At 39.9% G+C, this 26,946-nt stretch overlaps 1 protein-coding gene across 2 annotated transcripts; it reads left to right on the plus strand.

Moving 5' to 3' along the window:
• The first annotated feature begins 838 nt into the window (after positions 1 to 838).
• LOC310917815 (ubiquitin carboxyl-terminal hydrolase 12-like) lies at positions 839 to 26,946 on the plus strand. Of its 2 annotated transcripts, none has more exons than XM_083876369.1 (9): positions 839 to 928; positions 9,114 to 9,194; positions 12,125 to 12,338; positions 13,133 to 13,359; positions 14,607 to 14,683; positions 16,076 to 16,159; positions 17,958 to 18,155; positions 21,296 to 21,374; positions 25,091 to 26,946. In XM_083876369.1, the coding sequence occupies exons 1-9, from the start codon at positions 881 to 883 to the stop codon at positions 25,190 to 25,192; spliced, it is 1,110 nt and encodes a 369-aa protein (XP_083732495.1). In that variant the 5' UTR covers positions 839 to 880; the 3' UTR covers positions 25,193 to 26,946. The 2 variants fall into 2 exon arrangements, with proteins under 2 accessions (XP_083732495.1, XP_083732496.1); XM_083876370.1 differs by having other exon boundaries at positions 12,161 to 12,338.

Below are 26,946 nucleotides of genomic sequence, written 5' to 3' on the forward strand. Positions count from 1 at the left end.
CATTTTTACTTTTGGCCCTTTCCATTTTTGGGATATTTTGTGAAGATTTGGGGTTTGGTTTTTGTGTCCCTGAAGAGGCTGAAGTGGATGATGTGGGAAGTCCAACAAGTGTCAGAGAACATCTCTGCAGGTGAGCAGCTCAAAACAGAATGGAAACATCTCAGCCTCAGGAAAAAAAACTTAGAGTTTAAAGGTTTAGAATATAGTAATTGTGAAAAATGAGTTCTAATATTTTTTAAAAAATTATAAGTTTAATAAAAAATTAAAAAATAGACAATAAGGAAACAGAACAAGCAACATTTTTTTTGGCTGAGGGTGCCCATCCCATCCCATCCCAATCACATCCCGGTCCTGATCCCATCCTGATCCCATCCCATTTCTATCCTGAGCCTGTTCCCATCCCGATCCCATTCCCATCCTGTTCCCATCCCATCCCCATCCCCATTCCCATTCCGATCCCATTCCCGTTCCCATCCCAATCCCATCCCAGTCCCATCCCCATCCCATCCCATTCCCATCCCCATCCCATTCCCATCCCCATCCCCATCCCCATCCCCATCCCCATCCCCATCCCCATCCCCATCCCCATCCCATCGCATTCCCATCCCCATCCCATCCCATCCCCATCCCATCCCATCCCCATCCCCATCCCATCCCATCCCCATCCCATCCCATCCCCATCCCCATCCCATCCCCATCCCCATCCCCATCCCATCCCATCCCCATCCCATCCCCATCCCATTCCCCGGACCGATAACGCCTAGGAACGGTATTTCCGGGCCCAGGCGGCGCTGTTTCGGCGGCGCACAGGCCGGGCCGGTTATCGGGTGCGCAGCTGGCGCTGTCAGTCGCGGCCCAAGATGGCGGCGGCCGGGGGCGGATGGAGGCGCTGGTGACGGTGCGGAGACTCGCTGCCGTCTGTACCATGGTGAGAGCTCTGACGGCCCCACAGCCCCTCACGGCAGCTCCTCAGAGCCTCCCGGCTTTGTTTCCCCGCGGGGAGGAGCCGCCCGCCGCGCCCCGGCGCCCTGCGAGCGGTTCGGAGCCATCGGTGCGGGAGGCCCCGCCGCCGGTACCGGGGCTCTGAGGGGGCCGGGACGGGAAAAAGGGCGAGGGCAGCGCGGGGAGGTGCAGCCGGGCTAAGCTCGGGTGCCAGCCTGGCTGAGGCTCGCAGGGATTTGGGATAATGGAGCTGAAATCCCGGCTGGAGAAGGTTCGGCACCGCCGGCGCTCCCGGTGGGTGTGTCCGCTGCTTGTCTGTGCCCCGAAAGGCTTTTTTGAGCCTTTTTTTCGCAGAGAAAAGGGATTATCGAGCGTTAAGTGGCATCGCGCCCAGGTGGCGGTCGGCTGATGTGATAACCGGGTTGGTTTTGGACTTTTCTGCTCGTTTATCGAAGCTCCGTGTGTGTCCCCGCTGTCCCCGGGCCGGGGAGGGGGCGGGCGGTAATTCCGTGATTAGGCAGAATTGTTAATGAACTTACGGCGCTGTGTAAACAGAGCCCGGCCAGGGGTTGGGCGCGGCTGAGTCACCGTGAGATCCGCACACGGCCCGGCACGGAAACCCCAAAATCCGGCCAGAGGAACTGCCGGGAGCCTTCCCTCGCTCTGGGTCCGGCAGGGGCTGCAAGTCCCAATTTCAGTCCAGGATGGGGCTGGAATTCCCAATCCCAGCTCAGGAATTTCCAGTCCCAGGAGAGGGTCAGGCTGGAATTCCCAATCCCAGCCCAGGAATTCCCAATCCCAGCAGAGGATCAGGCTGGAATTCCCAATCCCAGCCCAGGATCGGACTGGAATTTCCAATCCCAGCCCAGGAATTCCCAATCCCAGCAGAGGATCAGGCTGGAATTCCCAATCCCAGCCCAGGAATTCCCAAACCTAGCCCAGGCTGGGGCTGGAATTCCTAAACTGACTCCCAGTTTAACTCCAAGCCCAGCTCCAAACTGGATATTTGCAGTTCCACACCCCTCACAAGAGACATTAATCTTATTTTCAAATCCCTCCCCATTCACTGGGAGTCTTTGGGAGAAAACTTCCCAGCACTTTATCCTTCCCTAATCCCACGAGAATTCGGTTTTTCCTACTTGATTTGTGTTTTTTAATTGCCCATCACAGGTAAAATGAAAGCCATGAGAGCTGAGTCAGGACTTTGCTGTGGAGTTCTGCACCCCCAGGGAACAGGGATTGACTCAATCCAGGGAATATTTTGGATTCATTCCTGGATTGAGAGGGCAGATGGAAGGCAGAACATTTTTCCCTGTGAGGGAAATGGCAGCAGAGAGCTGAGTAAATTTAGATTTAAAAAATCTGGATTAATAATCTAATTAAATTTGGATTAAAAAAAATCTACAGTCGTTGTTTCCAAAGTGTTTCAAGGGGTGTCTGGGGTGAGCAGGGAATCCTCTCTTGGCAGAGGAGGGCACAATTCCCTGGGTCTGGCTGCACCCTCTGCCCCAGGATGTGTTTGCTGTGCTCTGAGACAATTGTACAACTGAGTCAGAACTTGAGGATTTTGTTGAATTGACAGAACTTTGGGAAAAGGAAGACCAGAACTCGAGAACGGAGCAAAGTGCAAAGCCCAGAGTGAAGCTTTTCCTCTCTCTGGCAGCTCCTGAGGAGTCTGTAACAAGCTGTGAGCAGAATATTGTTATTTGTGGGCAATTAGGGCCACTTCCTCCACATTCATGGCTAATTGTTTGTTAAACCAGTAGGACATGCCTGAAGAACTCCAATCCAGGCTACAAATTGGGGGTAGCTGTACCTACTCTGAATCAGGACTTAATTATTGACTCAGTGCTGGAGGGGAGGTGGCTGCAGCATTTGTCACTCACACATTTCCATTTCCCACCTGAATAATTTAATTTACCCTGAGCAGCTCAGGCAGGGCTGGGGTGTCCCTGGTGTGTAATGTCACCTGTAGCTGCAGGACTTTGGCTTGGTTTTTATCAGGGAATTAACATTTACAGCATTTATTTTTATCACTGGAAGAAAGGGAGGGTGAAAGCAGAGCTGGCTAAGCAGATTTCTGTCTCCAGCATTGACAGACTTGTTAAGCTGAAAGAAATAAAATATTCATGTTTGCACTTCAAACCCAGCCTGAGAATAATTGTTTGAGGGGGGGAAAGAAATCCACAACCCTTTGGAAAGCAGGGAGGAGGTCACTTGAAGGTTTTCCCACGTGTTGTTTGTATTCTGGTTTAATGCTGTGTGTGCTGGGTGTTTATTGCTGCAGGTTTGGAGCTGGAGGCAAAGCCAGGCTGCAGTTCAGATGGACCACACAGGTTCTCGTGGAGTTTTAGGATTTTACAGGAGTTTTGAACACATAAATGAGTTTTTGTGCTGTCCTGGTGTCTGCTTTGACTGTCTGTAAAGTTCTAAAATTCCGTGATTTAATTGTCCTCAGGGAAATGAGAGATCCCAGGTGTGTTGTGCCAGAGTTGAGGAAACTGGGCACTCCATGGTTCACTTGTTCAAAGCAGGCACTGATTATATGAGAGAATTTCTACTTCAGAGCTGCTGCCATTTAAAAATGAAGTGAGAACACCTGGGGAAAGATGCTAAAATAACAGTTATTTTTCAAGGTGTTCTCTGTATTACTGAATCTCTGCTGTTTGGTTCTTTAATCAGGATTTAGAGCAAATGCTTTTATTGCCTTGGATTCATCTGTTTTCATGCACATCACTCACTGTCCTGTTGTCATTAAAAAGGAAATGGTTCTCAGTGCCTGCCCCAGCAGATGTCAGTCTGGGGGATTCCTGCACTTGCTGCCAAAATAAAGGGCAGCACTCCACATCATTATGGTTTGTTTCTGTCTTGTGTTTTGTATTTTCAGCTCCTTTTATGGTGGATACTTAAAACGGGCTCGTAAAACAGATGGGGATGGACTTTGTTATGAAAGGACGGGAGGGAATGGTTTTAAATTAAAAGTGGGAATGGTTTTAAACTAAAAATGGGTTGATTTTGACTAGAAAGGAAGGAGTTTTTTCCATTAAGGGTGGTAAAGCCCTGGCACAGGGTGCCCAGGGAAGCTGGGCTGCCCCTGGATCTCTGGAAGTGTCCAAGGCCAGGCTGGGATAGGGAGAGATGTCCCTGCCCATGGCAGTGGATGAGCTCTGAGGTCCCTCCCAACCTAAATTATTCCATGATTTATCCCCTTGACCTCTCAAACACTGAGCTGTGAATATATTTCCCCATTCAGACACGTTGCTTGGCCCCACAGCTGAATTTTACTGCTCTGTGCCTGTGTAATGTCTGAAATTACAACCTATTTATAAATCCTCTCCTTCCCTCAGCATCCACTTCCTCGCCCTCCACAGCATTGTCCCTGCCCTGTTTGATGTGTGAGGCTCCTGATAAAATCTCTGTGCCAGCTCACAGGAGAACAATGCTGGTGATCACTGGGCCTTGCACAGCTGGGAGCTGTTTGTGTTTGTTTGTTCTCTCGGAGCCCCTGAGAGCTGAGCTGGCAAAGCCTCCACTCCATGAGTGTGTTACTGGGTCACTGCGAGGGATCTTGTGGGTGGGGAAATCAGGGGGATGGACTGGGAGAAATGGTGGTGTGGGAGGCTGGGATGGACTGGGATGAACTGGGAGCACTGGTGATGTGGGAGGCAGTAGCTGAAGAGACTGGGATGGACTGGGAGCAGTGATGTGGGAGGCTGGGATAAACTGGGAAGCAGTAGTGATATTGGAGGCAGTGGCTGAGGAGGCTGGGATGAACTGGGATGAACTGGGGGCGCTGGTGATGTGGGAGGCAGTAACTGAGGAGGCTGGGATGAACTGGGAGCACTGGTGATGTGGGAGGCTGGGATGGACTGGGATGGACTGGGAGCACTGGTGATGTGGGAGGCAGTGGCTGAGGGGACTGGGATAATCTGGGATGAACTGGGAGCACTGGTGATATTGGAGGCAGTGGCTGAGGAAGCTGGGCTGGACTGGGATGAACTGGGAACAGTTCACTGAGAACTGATGATGTGGGAGGCTGGGATGAGCTGGGAGTAGTGATGATGTAGGAGGCAGTGGCTGAGGAGACTGGAATGGACTGGGATAATCTGGGATGGACTGGGAGCACTGGTGATGTGGGAGGCAGTAGCTGAGGAGGCTGGGATGGACTGGGATGAACTGGGAGCAGTGGTGATGTGGAATGCAGTGGCTGAGGAGACTGGAATGGACTGGGATAATATGGGATGGACTGGGAGCACTGGTGATGTGGGAGGCAGTAGCTGAGGAGGCTGGGATGAACTGGGATAAACTGGGATGGACTGGGAGCACTGGTGATGTGGAAGGCAGTGGCTGAGGAGGGGAATGAGCTGCTGACAAAGGTCAGCACTAGGCAGTGGTTCTGTTTTTCCTGCCCTTTCCCCAGCCTCCTTTCCACATGCTGTTTTCACTGGAGCCCAGCCTTGCTCCCTCACTTAAAGATCATTAAATGAGAGGGTTTCCCAGGAGTGTGAGCCCTCTGTGCCTGTGGGAGGTGTGGATCCTGTGCTCCTTGCAGGACCAGCTCCTCATGGAATAAACATGTCCTTGGAGGAGTTTACAGAGCACCCTGCATTCATGATTTCAAACCACTCCAGTGAAGCCTTCAGAGGAGTGAAGGCTTTCCTTTGGAAATAGAATATTTCCTTTGGAAATAGAACACTTTGGAGTTTCTCTGGGTGACAGGACAGCAGAGTCAGGGTGCTCTGTGAGCTCTCCTCCCCACTGGAAATCCTTCCAGGAGGAAGATTCCATGGAAGTGTGGAGCCTTGGCTGGTCTGTGACACTGCTCCTGTCAGGATTATCAGTTTGTTTGCAGTGTTTGTGCAGGCAAAGTGCTGCAATCCAGGCTTCAGTTTACAGTGATTTGTTATGCCTGGAACACAGTCAGCCTTCCATGAAAAGGGATCCTTTCAAACCCCCAGCTGACAACTCTTTTTATCTGACTCAGCCAAAGAGTTTTAAAGGATGGGGAAAGCAACATCTAATCTGTGTTTAGAAAACCATGTCAGTGTGTTCTATAAATTTGCAGCAACACAAGCCCAAATCTGCTCCATTTCCACTTCCCCCTGGGGTGATTTGAATAGTCCTGGAGCTGGAAGTATTATCTCAGCAATTACAGCAAGTGCAGGCAGACTTTCATGCAGATTTCTTTCCTGAAAGGTTTTAAGTAGCTCTGGCTTGGCCTACTTGTTCTTCTTTCCCCCCCCTTTTTTTTTTGTTTTGATTTGTTTATTCACTCTTAAAACAACTCCTCAGCAGTGAGTTTGAGCAGCTCCTCTAATCTGGAGTGCTGCACGTTGGAGCCTTTCCACACAACCTAAAAGCTGCTTCACAACTTGTTTTAAATGCTAAATCTTCTCCTACTCTCAATTTTTAGAAGGAAACAGCCAAATGAGTAATCAGAGAACAAGACTTGTGCTCCAGGCATGTTCTGGACACTGAAATCCTGCTGGTTTAGAATCATCACAGAATCCCAGAATGATTTGGTTTGGAAGGATCCTTAAAGCTCATCCCATTCCACTATCCCAGGTTGTTCCAGCCTGGCCTTGAAAACTTCCAGGGATGAGACATTTACAACTTTAATTGTAAATAATACATTCAATATAATCTAATTTATTAAGGAAACTTTATTTTTTTTTTAATCTGCCTGTGCAGTTAATTTATCCATATTTATAAAGTTTGGGCAAAAAAATAAAAGGAAACACTTGGAAAAAAAATTCATCTGTAACCTGTCAGGTTAAATGGATACAAGTTGCTTGGTTGACAATCCTGGTTTATGGTAGGTTATTAAATTCTTTATATAATAGTTTTATTAAAAATTACAATTCTTACGGTTTTATTTATTTGTTCAGATATTTATCCTATGTATTGCTTTTCAACTGGAGCATTTGGGCTTCAGGTTTCACTGGTTCCCTGAGGTTTGGAACCTCCTTTAATGGGCTTTTCTCCAGTGTTTCCTTAATAAAATATTTGAGATCGTGGTGAGGACGAGGAAACTCCAGAGAAATTGCAACTGAACTCCACAAACTCACAGGATTTACAAATCCTCCTCTCCTCATCTCCAAACATGCAGAACAACCTCAGCAGGAGCCAGGTCTGATCTCCAGGCTGAAAATTCCTGAATTTTCACCTCTTTCCATGGAATTTTGGATGATCCTCTCCAATTACACCATTTCCCAAAAGCACTGCAGGTCTCAGGAATTGGAGAGACCCTGTCAGCAAATCCTCCTTTTTCTTTTTAGGTTTGGTTTGTGTATTTTTGGGGGGAGATACTGGAGGAAAAGGAGCTCCTTGGAGACAGGGAATGGCTGCAAGGAGAGAAATGAAAAGAACTGGCACTGATGGCTCAAAAATGTTGTGTGTAATTGCTGCTTGTAAATCTGTCAGTGTTTTGTGGGGTTTGGAGTGCCCAGCTCTGAGCCTGCCTAATTTTGTGTGTTCTGAGAAATGTAACTCACTGGAAATCTGATGGGGGGCATTTCCCTAATAAAATACTGGAGATCATGAGGAAACTCCAGAGAAATTGAAACTGAACTCCACAAACTCACAGGATTCACAAATCCTCCTTTCCTCATCTCCAAACATGCAGAACAACCTCAGCAGAAGCCAGGTCTGATCTCCAGGTTGAAAATTCCTGAATTTTCACCTCTTTCCATGGAATTTTGGATGATCCTCTCCAATTACACCATTTCCCAAAAGCACTGCAGGTCTCAGGAATTGGAGAGACCCTGACAGCAAATCCTCCTTTTTCTTTTTAGGTTTGGTTTGTGTATTTTTGGGGGGAGATATTGGAGGAAAAGGAGCTCCTTGGAGACAGGGAATGGCTGCAAGGAGAGAAATGAAAGGAACTGGCACTGATGGCTCAAAAATGTTGTGTGTAATTGCTGCTTGTAAATCTGTCAGTGTTTTGTGGGGTTTGGAGTGCCCAGCTCTGAGCCTGCCTCATTCTGTCTGCTCTGAAAAACGTAACTCACTGTGAATCTGATGGGGAACATCCAACTACAGCTGTGAAAACAGGTTATTTCTTGTTTTTTTAGGAATTTTTAAAAATTATTTCTCTATTAAAGACTATCTGGATGGAGCTGTCCTTACAATTTGTGGTTTATATTAATAGGGAGATGATGGAAATGTTTCCTTATTTTGATTAATGGCATTGGTAGCTTCAGGGAAATAAATTAATTGAGTTTTGCTGGGCTGTAATGTTTGGTTTAATGCATTTCTGAGGTGTCTGAAGGTGGCTCAGAAGGATTCTGAGGTGTCAGAAGGATTTCTGTTTGGACAAGGTTAGAGTTGCAGTGACCTGGGCATTTAAAACAGATTTAGGAACTCAAAGTGTTTGGATTCTGCATCAGAGGAGGAACATCAGCAAGAAACATTAAAGAACAAGGTGGAGAGAAATGAAGGAAGGTTCCAAATCCCAAAATGTTGGATTGAAAATGGAAAGAGATGAAGAAACCACTTTGAATGAATATAAAGCGGACCAAGTTAAAATTCAAAATAAAACACTGGAATGTTTTAGTTGTTGCTTTATGTGCCAAATGAGAGCAGTGATGTTTTTCAGCAAATTCCTTCCTCATTGTGCTGCTGGAAACTCAAGGACGTGTCAAAATGCACCGTGAGCTTCATACATCACCCTGAAATAAAATATAGCAAAGCCCCAAAGCCTTTTCAGGTGATCTGAGATGTGATAAAACTCTTTATTTCCATTTTTCTGGGGATTTGAAATAAAAAATTTCATTTGTCCATAGTAATTTGTAAAATTAAGCTAGAAAAATACAAGATAAATCTCTTTATTTTTACAGTGCATTCTTGACTAAATAAAGTTGCTGTTTCTAGGTCACTGTGGCCAACTTGGTATTTTAAGTGAGAACAGTTGATTGTGGCAATTTCCAAATAAACTGAAATGTAGAAAACCCTCCTTGTTAGATCAGATAACTAATTTTGGCTGATGGGAGTTGAGATTTTAAATGAAACCTTGGTACATTTATGAGAACCAAACATCACATTCATTTAATTCTGAAGAACACAGCAAACACAAAATATTGATTTTTCAATGGAGGTAAATTATTTCTTAAGTTTTGGGGGTTTTTTTAGGAAATTTGTATTTTCTTTAACATAAAAATTGTATTTTTTAGGGCGCCAATGCCTCTGCTTTGGAGAAAGAGATTGGTCCTGAGCAGTTCCCTGTGAATGAACATTATTTTGGCTTGGTCAATGTAAGTCAATTTTCTGTGCTTAAAATGCTGGGGTTTAATTCACATCCTAATTTGGAGCTCAACAGGATTCTCTGAGAACTTCTCACCCAGAGGGGAGTGAAAACAGCCGCCACATCCTGCAGTGTGATTATTGACCAAGAAATCATTTCATCTGAAACACAGAAAAATAAATATATTTCTTGTTAAAACCTCTGACAGAACCCTTCCTCCTCCAGTGCATTCCTAATTCTAATATTTTAATATTTAGCTGGAAATTTGGAAATAATCAAATATTTCCATTGTTCATGTGCTGTTCCAGAGAAGATTTTCCACTGATGCTGCAGTGCAGGGGAGGTTTTAAAATAAAAATGTGTTACTTTTCTAAAAACACCCCTCTGGTGGGAGGAGTGGAATTTTGTGCAGAAGATAAATGACATGGACTAGGTGTAGTAATACTTTTCTAGAATTTTGGCAGCCATGAACCCTCCAAAAAAGCTGATTTTTTTGCATTTTGTGGAGCTGTGGAATTGTTTGCCTGTATAAACTCTGCAGAGGAGGTTGGTCCTGGTGAGTTCAGAGCAGCAGTGGTTCTGTGGCATCCCATTTATGATGGGAAAAATGCAATTTTTGGCAGAACTCACCAGAAACAGAATTATTTCTGTGTGCTGGTCACCAAGTTTATATTGAGAGATGCTTCATCTCTTCACAGACCAAGTAAGGACAACTAAGTGATATTTATCCAGCTCATTAAAGACCCAGTTAATTGACTTTTGTGTGGCTTTTTAGCAGTTTATATTTCAGACACCCATTTATCCAAACACACAGAATTCTATTCCCTAAGCTGGGTGTTGGTGGCCATTCCAAAGCTGCTGAGGTTTGCACCAAAATGGCAAAAAAATGGAATTGTAACAGAAATAGCAAAGCACTGAATAAAGTGGAGAAGAAAAACAGCATCCTAAAAATAACCAGAATTATTAGAACCCCATCCATTCTCTTGTTTTGAAGGGCAAAACATGACTTAACACTGTTGTGCTTAATTTCTTGCAACTGGTTCCTCAAGGGTGGTGTTTTCAGGCTGAGCTTTTTTTGGTTCTTTCATGATTTGGAATTAATTGGAGCATTTTAAAGAGTGCAGTTTCCTGGCTTCAGCATCAGTGCACTGCAGACACAATCAGGGGTTGAACTCGTGGGCAAAGGAAGCCAAAACTTTGGGTTGAATAATTAATTTAATTTAATTTAATTTTTGTATCAGTGAGCTAAAGCAACCTGACTCTGTTAAACTGTGTCTAAAGCCACTGCAGAACTGTGGGAAACTATTAAAATAGTTTAACAGTTTAACTATAAAATAATTAATTAAACTATAAAATAGTTTCCTATTTACTAAAGCACAAGAGGGATGGAGCAATGCTGTCATTCCAGAATTTCATCTCAATTTTCATTTTAAGAAGCTCCTGTCTTCAAATAAACCTTCAGACTCAGGGTGGCAACTTTGTGTTGTTTGCAGATTTATTTAGCACGATGCTTCTTTGTTTTTCTAGGTCATTAACAGGCATCTCCTAATTCCTGTGTTCGTGTGTTTAGTTTCCATATTTATTTTCCTCATAAAATAAATTTTAACTGTTGTTCCCTGCTGTTTGCATATGGTGTAAATCAATTTTACTGTAACTATAATCTGTGACCTTTTGAGCTGTATGAATTAAGTTGTTCATTTTCTGTTTCAAAGTGATTATTAACTTGAAACTATTCTGCTGCAGTAAAATCCACACCAAATTTGGGTGAACAGTGGCTGTGTCTCAATGTATCCCTCAAACCAATCTGCTCTGTTTTCAGATTTTTATGCTTTTTTTGATTTATTTAAAATAAAATTCTGCTCTTGGGGTGTGCAGAACCTTGTTACCAGAATATCTGGGGACTGGCAGATGCAGAATTTTTTAAAGCAGCAGTCCAGTAAATTGCAGAGCAGCAGCTCTGGAGCTCTGGGATGTTTTTGTGGGTGATAAACTGATATCCTGGTGTCTCTCCTTGCTCAGCCACAGGGAGCAGCCTCTGCCAGGCTTTATCTGTGCCCTCACACAGTCCAGATGTGAACCAGCTGTTCTGTGCATGCCCCTGCATCATTTGCTCCTCAAAACATTCCTTTATGAGCAGGAAATATTGATTTTATTGTTAATTTATAATACATTTTGCTCAGTTGGTCAGAGCAGGGTGTTGATAATTCAAGGCTCTGTGGGTTTGATCCCTGTGTGGGTTGTTCACTGAGCTGAGCTCCATTATCCTTGGGGATCTCTTACAATTTCAAATATTCTGTGAAATTTATTTATTTAGTGTTCTTGGTACCTCTCCCCAGCAGGCTCTCAGCTCTGAGGATGATGGGTAGTGCTGTGTCTCCAAAAATTTTGGTTCTTTTCTGAACCTTTAATTACTTTTCTGTGTTTTCCCAGTACCCTGTGAGTGTTGTCTCCTCTCCCTTCCCTTGCTGTCACAAGGCTCAGCCTTTCCCCCCCCCAATTCCAGCCAGGATTTCCCCCCCCCATTCCAGGCAGGATTCCCCCCCTCCATTCCATGCAGGATTTCCCCTCCAATTCCAGGCAGGATTTTCTCCCCATTCCAACCAGCATTTCCTTCCCCCGATTCCAGCCAGGATGTTCCCCCCCAATTCCAGCCAGGATTTTTCTCCCCCATTCCCAGCCAGGATTTTTCTCCCCCATTCCCAGCCAGGATTTTTCTCCCCCATCCCACCAGCATTTCCCCCCAGTATTTCCCTTCCTTTCCAACCAATATTTCCCCCATTCCAACCAGCATTTCCCAATAAATTATCTCCGCCAGGTGACTCCTCCAATTTCCCTATATGACATTCTTAACAAAACTCTCTTCCTGTTTTTTCACCAGCCCTAATCCAAACCCCCTTTTGTTTTCCTTCTGTTCTGTTTTTGTTTTTTTTTTTCAACCAGTTCGGCAATACCTGCTACTGCAACTCGGTCTTACAGGCACTTTATTTTTGTCGGCCGTTTCGGGAGAAAGTTTTGGCCTACAAGGTGCAGCCTCGAAAGAAGGAAAGCCTCCTGACCTGCCTCTCTGATCTCTTCAACAGTATTGCCACCCAAAAGAAGAAGGTGGGAGTCATCCCACCCAAGAAATTTATTTCCCGTTTGAGGAAAGAAAATGGTAAATGAATGAATGATTTTTTTTTTTTTTTTTTTAATGCGTTTTGAAGGATGTAAAAATGTTAAAGTTTTGGAGTCTGAATTGTCAAGTTTTAACAGATTTCTTGAAAATTTTGGTGTGAAGTTTACCACCTCCATGCTTGTCCTGTGAGCTTGTCTTTACCTCAGTGTTTATATTTCTGGACTTGCACATTTCCAGATATTCCCCACTGGCACAGAGTTCTCTGGAGGAATAAAACACCCTCCAGGTCATTGCTCCAGGCTCTGATGAGCTCTCACAGGAGATCCAGCCACTCTTAGCCTGTTCTCTTGCATTTTTAGTAGAATAAATTCCTTAGGATCAGAACTGGTGGTGATTTCCCAGGGTTGTTCGGTGAGGAAAAGTTCTGGCTGTTGATTTATCCTCTCTGCTTGAATTTGAGAAGATAAGAAACTTCCAGTAGGGAATTTTTCCTCCTTGCTGCTGGACTTAATGAGCCAGTTGCCCAAGGCAACACATCTGAATTTATTTCTCTCCCTCTCCAAAGAAAAAAAAGAAAAAAATGAAAAAAACTACAAAAAACCCCAAACCAATTTTCTTCAGTTCTGAGAAATGGCCAAACTAAGTTTCCTTAATGGTATTTTTCAGCTCTTTGTTTCTTGCAATTTAAGGATAATCACTGAGTGAACAACAAAGTGCAGTTCTTCCCAAACTCACCAGAGCTGTGAGAGGGGAAGAGAAAGGAAAAAAACACAGTGACTTGGTGTTGGGAAATGTCTGTAGCTGTTCATTCTCCTCCCTCTCTTCCTTTGCAGAATTATTTGATAATTACATGCAGCAGGACGCACACGAATTCCTAAACTACCTACTGAACACTATTGCTGACTTGCTGCAAGAGGAGAAGAAGCAGGAGAAGCAGAATGGGAAACTCCAGAACGGCAGCATTGAGAGCGAAGAAGGAGACAAGCCCGATCTGACGTGGGTCCATGAAATCTTCCAAGGAACACTAACCAATGAAACCAGATGTCTTAACTGTGAGGCTGTACGTGCACCACCAAAAAACCCACACACCTCTTTTAGTTTTTCTCTCAGCTCCTGGATTGGTTTTCCCTAACACTGAGCAGCTTTTCTCATTCATTAGGGTAGATGAAATTGCATTGTCTCTATTAAAATGTGGAGCATAGCCTATTTTAGGATTCTATGTTCAAACCTGTGTTCACTAAGGTATGTTGCCCAGAAAAAGCAACAGTGTTTTTACCTGTTTCTCCTCCCTGTTTCCATCGAGGCTGATCCAAGCTGCCTTTTTTTGTCTCCATGTTATTCCCTGTGTCAGTGATTGAGAGTTTATGTTGCTCTTAATTTAACTCTGGGATGAACTGAGTTGTTCAAACTGGAATTTTGTGCTTGGTGCTGGTCCTTGGCCTCTCTCTTTGAGAGCAAAAACTGTGGAGTCTGGAATTAGAAGCACCTTCAGACCAAGGATTTGTAGTAAGTCATATACTCTGATTTAATAATGCTAAAAAAAAAAAAAAATGAAAACCCAAATGGGGAGAGAAATAAAAAACCCCCACAAAGTGATTACAACAGAAAAGACTTGTTCTTGGCATTTAAAATCTAAAGTTATGGCTGTGTGGTGAGGAAAAGCTCTAAAAATGACATTAATAGGATTCTGTCTCAAGGTTCTTGCAATGAAATGTGACTGTTCCACAAATGGAAAGATGGTTTTCCTCCCTGCTTAACCCATTTAATTGAGGAGCCATCTGCCTCTTCCTGCTTTGCCTCTGAGTATGGGCTCTTCCACCCTGAAATGCAGCAGAAAAGCTGCATCAGGCTGCAGAGAAAATGGGATGTGGTTAAAGCCTCTCCACTGAGAGCTCTGAGTGGTTAAAACCTGTTTTTGCCAGTGAAATAATCAAATGGGCCTCAAAGTCTCAAGGGGAAGAGATGCTTCAGGAAAAAGGGTTTGGGGTTTTGTGCCTTTTTTTTTTCCATGGGTTTTTGGTTTGGTTTTGTTATTGTTGTTGCCTTTTTTTTTTTTTTTTTTTTTTTTTTTTTTAATGCTTCTCTTCAGATTTTAACACCACATCAGATTATTTAATCAATTTTACTTCAAGGAAAGGCCTCTTTGTGTGTGTGTGTGTGTGTGTACATTTATTTTTAATCACATTGCACCATTCCAGAAATGGTTAAAATTATGCTTAAAATTCCAGAAATGGTTCAAATCTGCCAGCTCTAAATTGTTAAAAAATATCTCTTATTATTATTTGCTTGTTTTTGGTTTTTTTTAAGGTTAGTAGCAAAGATGAGGACTTTCTGGACCTCTCGGTTGATGTGGAACAAAATACATCAATTACACATTGTCTAAGGTAAACAGAATTCTTTGGGAATAGAAAAAAAAAAACAAAACCTGCCCTGGTCAGAAGGAAGGAGCCTGGATTAGTTATTTTCTGGAGCAACAGCTGTAGGCTTTGACATGTAAAATATTGTGATTTTTGGAAGGTTTCTTAGGGGGTTTTAGTAGTTAATAAATACTAGTAGTGGCTAAGGTTGATTTTCCTGGTTTTTTTATGGGGATTTGAATTGGTTACACAGTCAGGCTTTATCAAAAACCAACACACAGTGTTTGGTTTCTCAATAAATTCTTGATTATTTTCATATCCTTATTGAATTTCAATTGCCTGGCCCTGATGTTTAGGGTCAGTTTGGTTTTTTTCCTGACAGACATTTGCTCCATGTGTTTTGTCTGCTGGATCCAAGGCTTATCAGCTGCTTGGATATTTAATTTCCATCCAGCATCTGGCTATTTAATAGCTGATAATGGATCTGGAATTGCTGAGAGCTGAAGGATCATCCAGACTTTGCTATTTAATGGCTGTAGATGTGAACATTTAATTTCTGCCACTAAATGAAACATAGAATGGCTACTGATGGAAACAAAACTCAATCACCTTCTTGCTGTTTATTACTTTTCCTAGCTAAAAAATAGGCAGTTAAGAGGATAAATTCTAGATTTTTCTAGCTCATCATTGATGCTGAGACAAATACACATAAAATGGATCTGGGAGCACCATGAATGGACAGAGCTTCACCCTCTGTGTGTTGTTGTGAACATTTAATTTCTGCCAGTAAAGAAAACATGGAATGGCTACTGATGGAAACAGAACTCAATCACCTTCTTGCTGTTTATTACCTTTTTTAGCCAGTAAATAGGCAGTTAAGAGGATAAATTCTAGATTTTTCTAGCTCATCATTGATGCTGAGACAAATACACATGAGATATATATATATCCTTTTTGCTTATTATTATTCCTTTCCTAGCCAGTAAATAGGCAGTTAAGAGGATAAATTCTAGATTTTTCTAGCTGAACATTGATGCTGAGACAAATACCCATGAAATGGATCTGGGAGCACCATGAATGGAGGGAACTTCACCCTCTGTGTGTTGTTGTGAACATTTAATTTCTGCCACTAAAGGAAACATGGAATGGCTACTGATGGAAAAAAAACTCAATCACCTTTTTGCTGTTTATTACCTTTGTTAGCCAGTAAATAGGCAGTTAAGAGGATAAATTCTAGATTTTTCTAGCTCATCATTGATGCTGAGACAAATACCCATGAAATGGATCTGGGAGCACCATGAATGGACAGAGTTTCATCCTCTGTGTGTTGTTTGGGGTGGTTTTTCAGCATTTTCAGCAGTAGCTTTTCCCTGAATGCTCTGGAATATCCCTGCTTATGCCACTCTCTGATTTCCACAGGGGATTTAGTAACACTGAAACTCTATGCAGTGAATACAAATACTATTGTGAGCAGTGCCGCAGCAAACAGGAGGCACAGAAGAGGTAAGGGCCAAATATTCACCTTCAGGGAGATGTTACCTTCAAATTTCTGGGCAAATATTTCTCAGGAAAAAGAAAAAGTTAAGCTGGTCTGGGTCTGTGTTTGATGGAGAGAGTAAATAACTTTATGGCAGGCTCATCTTGAAGAGATTCTTTCTATCTGGTGTTTGCAGATATTCACATTTTCCCCAGTTAGGATTAATCAGTTTAAAGCCATTGGAAAACGTCCCATCTGCTTTGTCTGGGAGCTCTTGGGTACAAAAAAATATAAATGTTATTTTTCCCCTCAGACTTGGTCACAGCCAGAGCAGTAACACAGATTTATTTCAGTTTTCTTCTCATTGATGGGGGAAAAATTGATGTTGTCCTGCATCCAGATTTGGAATAAATATTGGATATTTATGATAATTTGGATATATATAATAAATATACATAATATAATATATATGTAGTATAATATATATGTAGTATGATATATATGTAATGTAATATATAATGTACATTATATAATATGTATATTATATATAAAATATAATAATATAATAAATATTGGATATTTATAATAATGTGGATATATAATATACATAATATAAAATATAAACTATATATAATATACATTACATATATAATATTAATATAATAAAATTTGGATATTTATAATGAATTATAATAATTTGCAATAAATATTGACTGTTCTCACTGAGAGAGAAAAATAATTTTAAAAATGCTCCCAATTTAAAAAAAAAATTTAAAATCCTCCCAATATTTTGGATGCCTTTTAATGACACTTCCTCCTAATGAAGCCATTAATAATAATAATAATAATAATAGAAATATTGGATATTTATAATAATTTATAATAATTTGCAATAAATATTGGCTGTTCTCACTGAGAGAGAAAAAGCATTTAAAAAATGCTCCCAATTAAAAAAAAATTTAAAATCCTCCCAATATTTTAGTTGCCTTTTAACGACGTTTCCTCCTAACAAAGCCGTTAATAATAATATTATAAATATCCAATATTTATAATATTCTATAATAATTTGGAATAAATATTGCCCATTCTCACTAAGAGAGAAAAAGCATTTTAAAAAAATGCTCCCAATTTAAAAAATTTTAAAAATCCTCCCAGTATTCTGGATGCCTTTTAACGACACTTCCTCTTAACAAAGCCATTAATATAATAAATATTGGATATTTATAATGAATTATAATAATTTGCAATAAATATTGACTGTTCTCACTGAGAGAGAAAAATCATTTTAAAAATGCTCCCAATTTAAAAAAAAATTTTAAATCCTCCCAATATTTTGGATGACTTTTAATGACGTTTCCTCCTAACGAAGCCGTTAATAATAATATAATAAATATTGGATATTTATAATAATTTATAATAATTTGGAATAAATATTGCCTGTTTTCACTGAGAGAGAGAAAGCATTTAAAAAATGCTCCCAATTAAAAAAAAAATTTAAAATGCTCCCAATTAAAAAAAATTTTTAAAATCCTCCCAATATTTTGGATGCCTTTTAACAACGCTTCCTCCTAATGAATATAATAAATAATAATAAATATTGGATATTTATAATAATTTGGAATAAATATTACCCATTCTCACTAAGAGAGAAAAAACATTTTAAAAAAATGCTCCCAATTTAAAAAAAATTTTAAAAATCCTCCCAATATTTTAGTTGCCTTTTAACGGCGCTTCCTCCTAACAAAGCCGCTCTTGAACGAACCTTTATTTGGGGCGATTTACTAATAATTATCCTTTACCTCCCTTTTTTTTTTTATGCTGCAGAATGAGGGTGAAGAAGCTGCCCATGATCCTGGCCCTGCACTTGAAGAGGTTCAAGTACATGGACCAGCTGCACCGTTACACCAAACTGTCCTACAGGGTGGTGTTCCCCCTGGAGCTGCGGCTCTTCAACACCTCGGGGGACGCCACCAACCCCGACAGGATGTACGACCTGGTGGCCGTGGTGGTTCACTGTGGCAGGTATTCCCTGGGGGTTTTGGTTTTCTCTTCTGTCACAGCCAGGATTAAATGCTGGAGAGATATTTAAGGGATTTTTTACCAGCAGTCTTCCACGCTCTTGAGTTATAGTTTATGAGATCTGTCTGGTCATCCTTAAATTTAAATTGCACCTGATCGCTTCTTTATCTCAACCACATATAATAATGTCTTCATTTGTGGAGTGCTCATCCTAAATCACCCAAATAAAACAAGGAAAGAACTGAAAGAAAAGACACTACCTTCTCGTAGGAGAGTGGATGAGATGGAGAGAAAGATTTATTGTTTGTCTCCAGTTCAGAGATTTGCTTATTTTCCAGCAGCATGCACAGGTTTAATCCAAAGTTAGAGTAGATGACTAAATTCACTATAAAAGGCAAATTTTAAACAACAAGTGCACAGTGCTTTGGCATCAGAGAAATGATGGCACCACAGGTGTTCTGTGTAGGTTTGGTCCTTGGTCTTTGTGTTAATTGTTATAACAGTGCAGGCTCACAGGTTGTGAGTTCCGGGTAATAAAGTGAGAAATGGCCTCTGTTTCTTTCTCTATAAGGCCTTTTAAGGATAAACTGTCCAATAATGAGATGACACCTAAATTATTTTTACTTTTAACTCAATAACAAACCACCCATGGCCCACAATGCAGATTTTTCTATCAAATTACAAAACATCACCCAGACCCATGGAGAAGGTGAAAAAGAACTCAGCCTATGCCCTAAATCCTCCATATTGCTTTATATATATAATTATATTGCTAAATATAATAATATAAATATATTAAATATTTTGTATTTATTATACAAATATATAATATATATTTTTATATAAAACATTATATATATATAAAATATATATTATATATATTATTTACACATATATATGTATATATACACACATACATATATATATACACATATTTGTGTATATGTATTTATATATAATACATAATATATATTTACATATATATGTTATAGTCATATATTTTATAGTTATATATTATTATTATATAGTACATTATTACATATTATATAATTATGTATATTACATATTATAGTATCTATATTATAATTATTATATAATCTTTATTGTATATTTATATATTTACATAATTATATATGATTAATATATAATATATAATTAATAGATGTAAGTAGATAAGTATATATAAGTAGATATAGATCTAGATATATTAAGTAGATACATTTATATAATAGTAGATATATTTATATAAAGTAGATATAAGTAGATATATTTATATAATGAGATATATTTATATAATATACATGTATATATATGCATATATATACATATGTATTTATACATATTACTATATTGTAAACCCTTAAACTCTTAACTTTTCCACCCTCTGATATCCCACACTTCTATTCAAACCCCACACCCACAATCCCAGTTCTGTCACTCAATTTTGGAAACCTCTTCCCCAGCCTCAGGTCCAATGCAGTGTTTGCATTTGAGCACAGAAAATCTAAAATTCTCATTGCCCAGGGCTCCAGCAGTTCCTCTGCACATTCCCCGCCTTTCCTGGGGATTTTAAACAAATCTGTCAACTTTATTTTGTTTTATAGCACTGCTTGCCATTGCAGGAGCACTGCCAGAGCTGGTTGGCTGGAAATATTCTGATTTTTTTTTATTTTAATTTATGCCTTTTTTTACTAGGTACTTTACCATTTAAAATTTTACTTTAATTTTTTACAGTTTTCGATTTTACTTTACAGGCTGAGATTTATCATTTTGTATCATTACCACAGTGGCAAATCAGACAAATTCTTTCTTTGAGCTGTTTTTCATTAAAAAAACCTCAAAAACAACAAAACCCTCCCACCCCTAACCCTGCTTTCCAGTAAATGTAAATATAAGAAAAAGAAATCTTAGAAAAACACCTACTAAAATAGAATTAAATTATATTTTTCATCTTGCTGCTGCCTAAACCTTTGAAATTTCTTTAGGAGCTGGTGCCATCGTGTGGAATCCACTGTGCACTGCTGGATTTTTCCAATATTCTTATTTTCTTAATGAAATTTTTGTTTCAGCAGCTTCATTTCTGGTTTTAAAGGCAAAGAGAGAAAAAACTTGTAAACATTTTAGAGAAAAAAAGCCTTCATGGAAGGGAAAAGATATTTCTAACTATATTTATTTCTAACTATATATAATATTTCTAACTGCCTTCATGAAGAGTGAATTTTAAAATAATAAAGGTTATTACAGCACATAAATGTTTTAAAATATTTTTCTGAGGAGGAAAATGCTAATAACGCGTAGATTTAGTATAAACAAACTTCATGTAATTCTAGAAGATTTTTGTTGTAGTGTTTATTCAGTTTTTATCATTTTAGGATCTCATAAAATACATTTTTTGTGTGTTTTTTATTTGCCATATCTGTGCCTACACTTATTTTGATAGTGGTGATTAATAATTCAGATTATTAAATTATTTTCCTTTTTTTCCTCAAACCTTTTATCCTTTTTTGGGGGCTTTTAAAATTCCTATAACTCACCTGCTCTGAATTCTTACTGGGAATTTACCAAACACTTGAGATAAATGAGATTTCCTAAATATTTTTGACTTCTCAGAACTTGTTTAAAATATTTTGCATGTTGGGTTTTACTTCAGTTTAAATTCAGATTTATTTAGTTGCTCCAACCAAAGGAATTCCATTTGTGGATTGGAAATTTCCACCAGAAAAGTGGGAAAAGCTCTCACAGAAAGTCTGGCTGTGCTCAGGTTAAACCTCACTGAGAAATAAAGAAAATTCCTGCTGTGAAATAAAATATTCCAGAGTTTAATTCATTAAATTAATTAATGAAATATCCCAGATTTAATTCAAAACTTCACAACGGTCAAAATACTCAGCAGTGGTGAATGTAACAAAACAGAGACTGAAGTATTTTTAATTTTGGTTTTTAAAATCTCTGAATGATGATATGAAATATTTCTGAATATTTTGTATTTTCAAGGAGCCAACAGCAACATTTTAATTGCAGCAATTTGGCAAAAAATGTACAAATCCTCACCAGTGGAGCTGGGGCAGCCAGGGGTGATTTTGGGGAGGAAATTACTATTATTTATTTTATTGTAAATAAATTTTCTATCCTTTTTCCTGCAGTGGCCCAAACCGTGGGCATTACATCACCATCGTGAAGAGCCACGGCTTCTGGCTGCTCTTTGATGATGACATTGTAGAGGTGGGTAAAGAACAATAAAACACCAAAATAATTCTGATTTCAACCCATTTTCAGCCTCTTTTTATTTAATTCCTGCACTTCTCACTATTTTTTTTTTTATTTTTTATTTTGGGGTCAATTTTCACCAACAAATTGTTGAAAAAAAATTATTTTTTAGTGATGATGTTGAAACAGCTCAAGCAAATTTGTGATTTTTCTGCCAACACGTCTGTGAATGGTGATATCCACAATATTTATACAGTCGTGGATTTCACATAATTATTAAGCAAATATCAAAGAGTAGAACGAATGGCACAGCAGAACTGCTTTTGGTAAAGGTGAAAATGTTTTGTTTTTCTCAGAAATCTCATGGTCAAGGCCTGATTAAGTGTCTAAATAGCAAAATCCCTTTTTGTGTTGAAATAAAAATGTCGGACATTCCCCGGTTTTAATTTTTTTTTCAATCTTTGAGCATCAGGGGTGGCTTCCCAATATGTGTGGCTGCCAACACAGTTCCCTTTCTTCTATTTTTATATTTTTGGGGTCATTTTCCTCTGTTTCTGTCACGGGCCAAGCACAGAATTGTGTCACCTCATTTGGAAATAGTGTTCACCTCAATATTTTAAAATACAAATATTCTCTGCCTTTCCCATCCAGGAGATGAACTTCACATTTTAAAAGATATAAAATAACCATCCTCTTATTCTGTATTTGCTTTCCATCAGTCACTTCTATGTTGTATCTTCACCTTTAGGGCAAAACCAAATTTCTGTTTATCCGCAAACCCCGTTGACACTTTTATAGATGTGCCAAAAATGGCTTTTAAATGTGTGCTGTCTGTTATTGGGCAGTAAATCCAAGGAGCTGTCATATAATTCTTCTTTTTTTTTCCTTTATGTTGCTTTTCTTTCTTTGATTGTGTCTTGCCTTTTTTTTTTTTTTTTTAAGATCATCTTCTTTTATAGATTTAATTAAAAATGCTAGAATTATATTTATAGAATTAATTTAAAACCAAGCTCTTTAGAGGGTTTACATTCTAGATGTGGCCACCTAACAAAACAGGCTTGAAAATGTGGGTGCAAAGCTCTTGTTCACAGATATTTCAGCTGAAAACCCAATAAAAGGCTTTTCCCCCAAAACACAAAAAGCTTTTTTTTTTTTGCATTTTTGGCAAGTGATGGGAATGAACAGCTCCAAACTGAAAATAGGAAGGAGTTTGTCCTCATTACCCACTAAATGCCAGCAGTGGGAGAGGCAGATTTATTTCTCTGTTGGGATTTCATTGGAGGGCAAACTCTCAATTAAATTAGAGATTAATGATCCCCAAACATCCTCCAGCAAATGGGGGAAAACTGCAAATCCAGGGGGCAAATCAGCCCAAGGAGGGGATCCTGAGCCAAGCAAAAACATGAAACCTGAGAAACAAATAATCTGTGGCTGATTTGAATTTGACATTTGTCACCAGAGCAGGGAGGGGATGCAATCCCAGTGCCAATGTTCACCTGGGAACATCCATCCCTGGGGTTCTCCACACTCAGGGAAGGCACAGAATGGCAGAAACAACATTTTTAATGCAGAATCCTAAATTTTGTAGCTTTAAATTAACAACCATCCCCTAGTTGTTAATCCAAAGTTACAACTGGGTTCAACTATATCTGATCAATGAGAATGGGAAGAATAGAATCTATATAATCCAAAGTTACAACTGGGTTAATCTATATCTGATCAATGAGAATGGGAAGAATAAAATCTATATAATCCCCTTTCAGTTCCACTCTGTTTTCTGTGAAATTAAAGGAGGAAGTCAGTTCTGCTGCGCTGAAACTAAAAATATCCGAGGCATGAATTAATATGGCTCAAATGTTTGAGTTGCATTCAGAATGAGTAGTGGAAATAGGCTTTGATTGCATGGCAAGTCAGTTGGCACTTAAAATAAAACATGTTTGACTTGTCTGCTAAATATACTGCAGGAGCTGAGGAGTGTTCTTGCAGTATATTTCTGTTCAAATGCGCCTCTGACAGTCTGTAGTAACGTTATGTTAATAAATGGTGTGAAAATGCACCAGCCTCAGCAGAGGATTTCAACTTCCCCTCCCTCCTTGAATGGAGAAAAGACAAAACATCTATTTGGGGGATTTTTTTTCCCCCCTTTCTCTCAATTTTTTTTTTGTTTTTTTTTAAGAGAAGGTGTTCAACAAAAAGCTCTTCAAGAGAGAATTCCTGCAGTTGTTGCATCTTCTAAAAACTCCGGTTTTTCCCTTGATGATGCTCCCAACCCACTGCTGTTTGGCAGTGCCACTGAGCTTGTGGTGATGCCAAAATCTGCTCAGGGAGCAGAGATTTCACATTCTCCAAATGGATTTTTCAGCTGAAGAGACTCCTGCTGCAGGCAGAGCAGGGTTTCTTTCTTTTAAGGTGCAATCCCAGGTTGGTCTTTGCTCCTCCTGAGCAGAGCCAAGTGCTCAACCCATTTTGAATCATTTCTTTACTTCCTCAACTTTATTCTTTGGGAATAAAAGGAAATTTGAGGCTCATCTCCTCCTCAGGCTCTCAATTCTGTGGATGCAGAGTCCTTAAAGGGATTAAAAACCTCCATCCCAGTGGAGTGTTGAGCAGCACTGGTATTGTTTAATTCCAGTCTGGTATTGTTTTATTCCTGGGAATGTTTTATTCCAGTCTGGTATTGTTTTATTCCTGGGAATGTATTATTCCAGTCTGGCATTGTTTTATTCCAGTCTGGCATTGTTTTATTCCAGGGAATGTTTTATTCCAGTCTGGTATTGTTTTATTCCTGGGAATGTATTATTCCAGTCTGGCATTGTTTTATTCCAGTCTGGCATTGTTTTATTCCTGGGAATGTTTTATTCCAATCTGGGCTCCAGGATCCAACTCACTAATGGGGAGCCAGATCAGGATCAGGACATGTGGAATCTGCATCTTTAAAAAACCCTTTAAAATTCCCTCCAGTTGCTGCTTTTGGAGTGTGAGAGCAAAGCAGCTTTTCTGCACATAGGTCACCACTTGAAATATAAGCAGATTTTAATTCTATTAGTTCAGCAAATCATATTTTTTCTCAAGACACAAAGGCTGTGCTAATATTCCAGAAGGCTTTGCCTGGTAGGAAAGATCTTCTGACCAAAGATCAGAATTAGATGAGACCCACAGAACTCATGAAGCACTTGCAAGAATTTTCTCCTTAAAAGGTTCACAATGTCTTTGAAATCTGGAGTTATTTTAGCTGAATTTTCACTCTATTTGCAGCTGTACAAAACCCTTCTTGCCTGATTAATGGCTTTTAAAATAATAATAATAATAATATATAATAAAATATAATATAATAATAATTTTTAATTAGTGTGTGGGTGGTTTTAATTACAAAATAATTTAATTATTAGATACTCAGACAAGGTACCACCAGAGTGGGAAAAGCAAATATAAAAATGCCATTTAGTCCTTTAAGGACACATTTCCATGGATCACTTGTGATCCAGCTTAGGACTGCACCCCTTCTAATTTAATTTTATTATTTCATCCTGATTTCCTGTTTGTTTTTTTCAAAAGTCAGTAAGGTTATTAAGTGGGGAAAAAAATGTTTTGTTAGATTGAATGATTTCAAAGTGTCACTGCTTGGCTTTCCAGATCACCCCCAATAAATGGGAATAATGGTTTATGTGGGAAAAGGCTTTTAGGGGTGTTGTTGTGATCAAAGCTAATTCAAACTCCCATTAATTTTTCAGAAAATTGACGCCCAGGCCATCGAAGAATTCTATGGGTTAACATCAGACATTTCCAAAAACTCTGAGTCTGGATATATCCTCTTCTACCAGTCCAGGGACTGAGACAAGAGACACAAGCAATGGACACAAGGAAAAAGGGATCAAGCTTTGTGCCAGCAGAGCAGCTCCTCGGTGTTGCTGTAGGACCAGGACAGACCCAGGGGGAGGAGAGAACTCCCTCCTGCCCTTTTTGGAGGATTAGTGCTCGACTGCCCTAACAAGAAGAGCTTTTTGTTCCAGTTTTCTTTCTGGGCTTTGGGTTTTGTTGTTTTTTTGTTTTTTTTGTTTTTTTTTTTTAATTTTTTAACGTGCTATCTTCCAAAATCTGTGTTACCTCTACTTGAAACCCGGCTGCTTCTTTGTTCATGAACTCGAGAAGAGATTTCAAAGTAGCATTTGTAGGATTTTTACCATTGAAACTTGGCCTGAGGCTCTACCTTGGTGTTCCTGCCATGGTTTTTCTGTATTTTAGCAGAACGATTTCGATATTCAGTGTCAGCTGAAGGCATATTTTAGGATATGAGCAGCAGCTGGTTGCTGGATATTTTTGGTGACTCAGACTTGAGAAGCAGTACAAAAGCTAAGACATATTGGAAATGTCAAGTCTGTAATTTTTATAAAGAAAAAAAAAAAAAAAAAGCAGACAGACCCCTCTCTCTCTCTCTCTCTCTGCAGCATTGTAAACCCTCCCCATTCTGCATCCTCTTGGGTTTAGAGAACACTAACAGCACTGCTTTTTTTTTTTTTTTTTTTTGTACTTCTCTTTGTGCTGTTCTGTTTTCTCCTGCAGCAGGCAGAGAACTGTCTCCACATCCAGCCTGTCCTGCTGTGCATTTTCCTTTGGAGTTTTGGAATTTTGCCTCCAGCCCCCTTTGCTGCAGGTTCCCTGGGAGCAGAGCAGCCCTGACCTGTCAAAAGACCATCTCTGCTGTAGAAAAAAAAAAAAAGTTGGGAATTCCAGCTTGTTGCATAAACCAAAAGTGCCCTCATTCTGAAGCAGGATCTGTTCCACATTTCACTCAGTTCCCAGCAAACTGATGCAAGTTTGTGTTTTGAATCTATGCTAATCCACAGGAACAGCACTAATTGGGGTTAACCAAGGGAAAAGGGGTTTTTAGGGAACTAATCCAGGAGTTCTGAGTCTTCAGGGTAATGACCAGGTGAGAAGGAAAACCATCCAACCCACCAGGCATTCCCTGCTCAGTGTTGCAGTCATTGCTGGTGATGTTTGTCTCCATCTGGGAATTTTAACACCCCTAAAATGATTCTGATTGTTTCACCTCTCTAGGCCTTGCTTCCCAGGAGGGAAATCATTGGTCTGTTGAAGACTGAAATGAAGCAATTATTATGTGTGTGTATATATTCTAATCTCAAGGATGACTAGGAAGAAAAGACTTAAAGAAGTGGGTGAGAAATCTCAGAAAAATCTCGTGCAAGTTTCTTTTGGAGAAGTTCTGTGGTTCCAACCTCCCAGTGGGAATGCTGAGTGTCCCTGAGCTGTGTGTCCTCAGTGTGGCTGTCCCCAGCACAGCCCCTCCTCCTCTGTCCCCCAGTGCTTGTCCTTCTTGAGGATCTTTAACTTATGCAATTCTGTGGCTTGTGCAGGATATTCAATATTTTACCAAAACACTGTCCTCAGGAAAGCAGCATTCCCCAGTTCCTCGTGCTGCCTTGTGTCTGTTCCTTCCTCTCACGACCACAAAGGTGATGTTTAGCAATTAACTCCTGCCTTCAAAAAAAAAATGCAAATGAACCATTGTCTTTGTATTCCAGCTGGGTTACAGCTTCCATTCTCCTGGCACATCTCTTCCACAAGA

This window comes from Zosterops lateralis, assembly GCF_965231275.1.
Source record: "Zosterops lateralis genome assembly, chromosome: 21".
In the NCBI taxonomy this organism is placed as follows: domain Eukaryota; kingdom Metazoa; phylum Chordata; class Aves; order Passeriformes; family Zosteropidae; genus Zosterops; species Zosterops lateralis.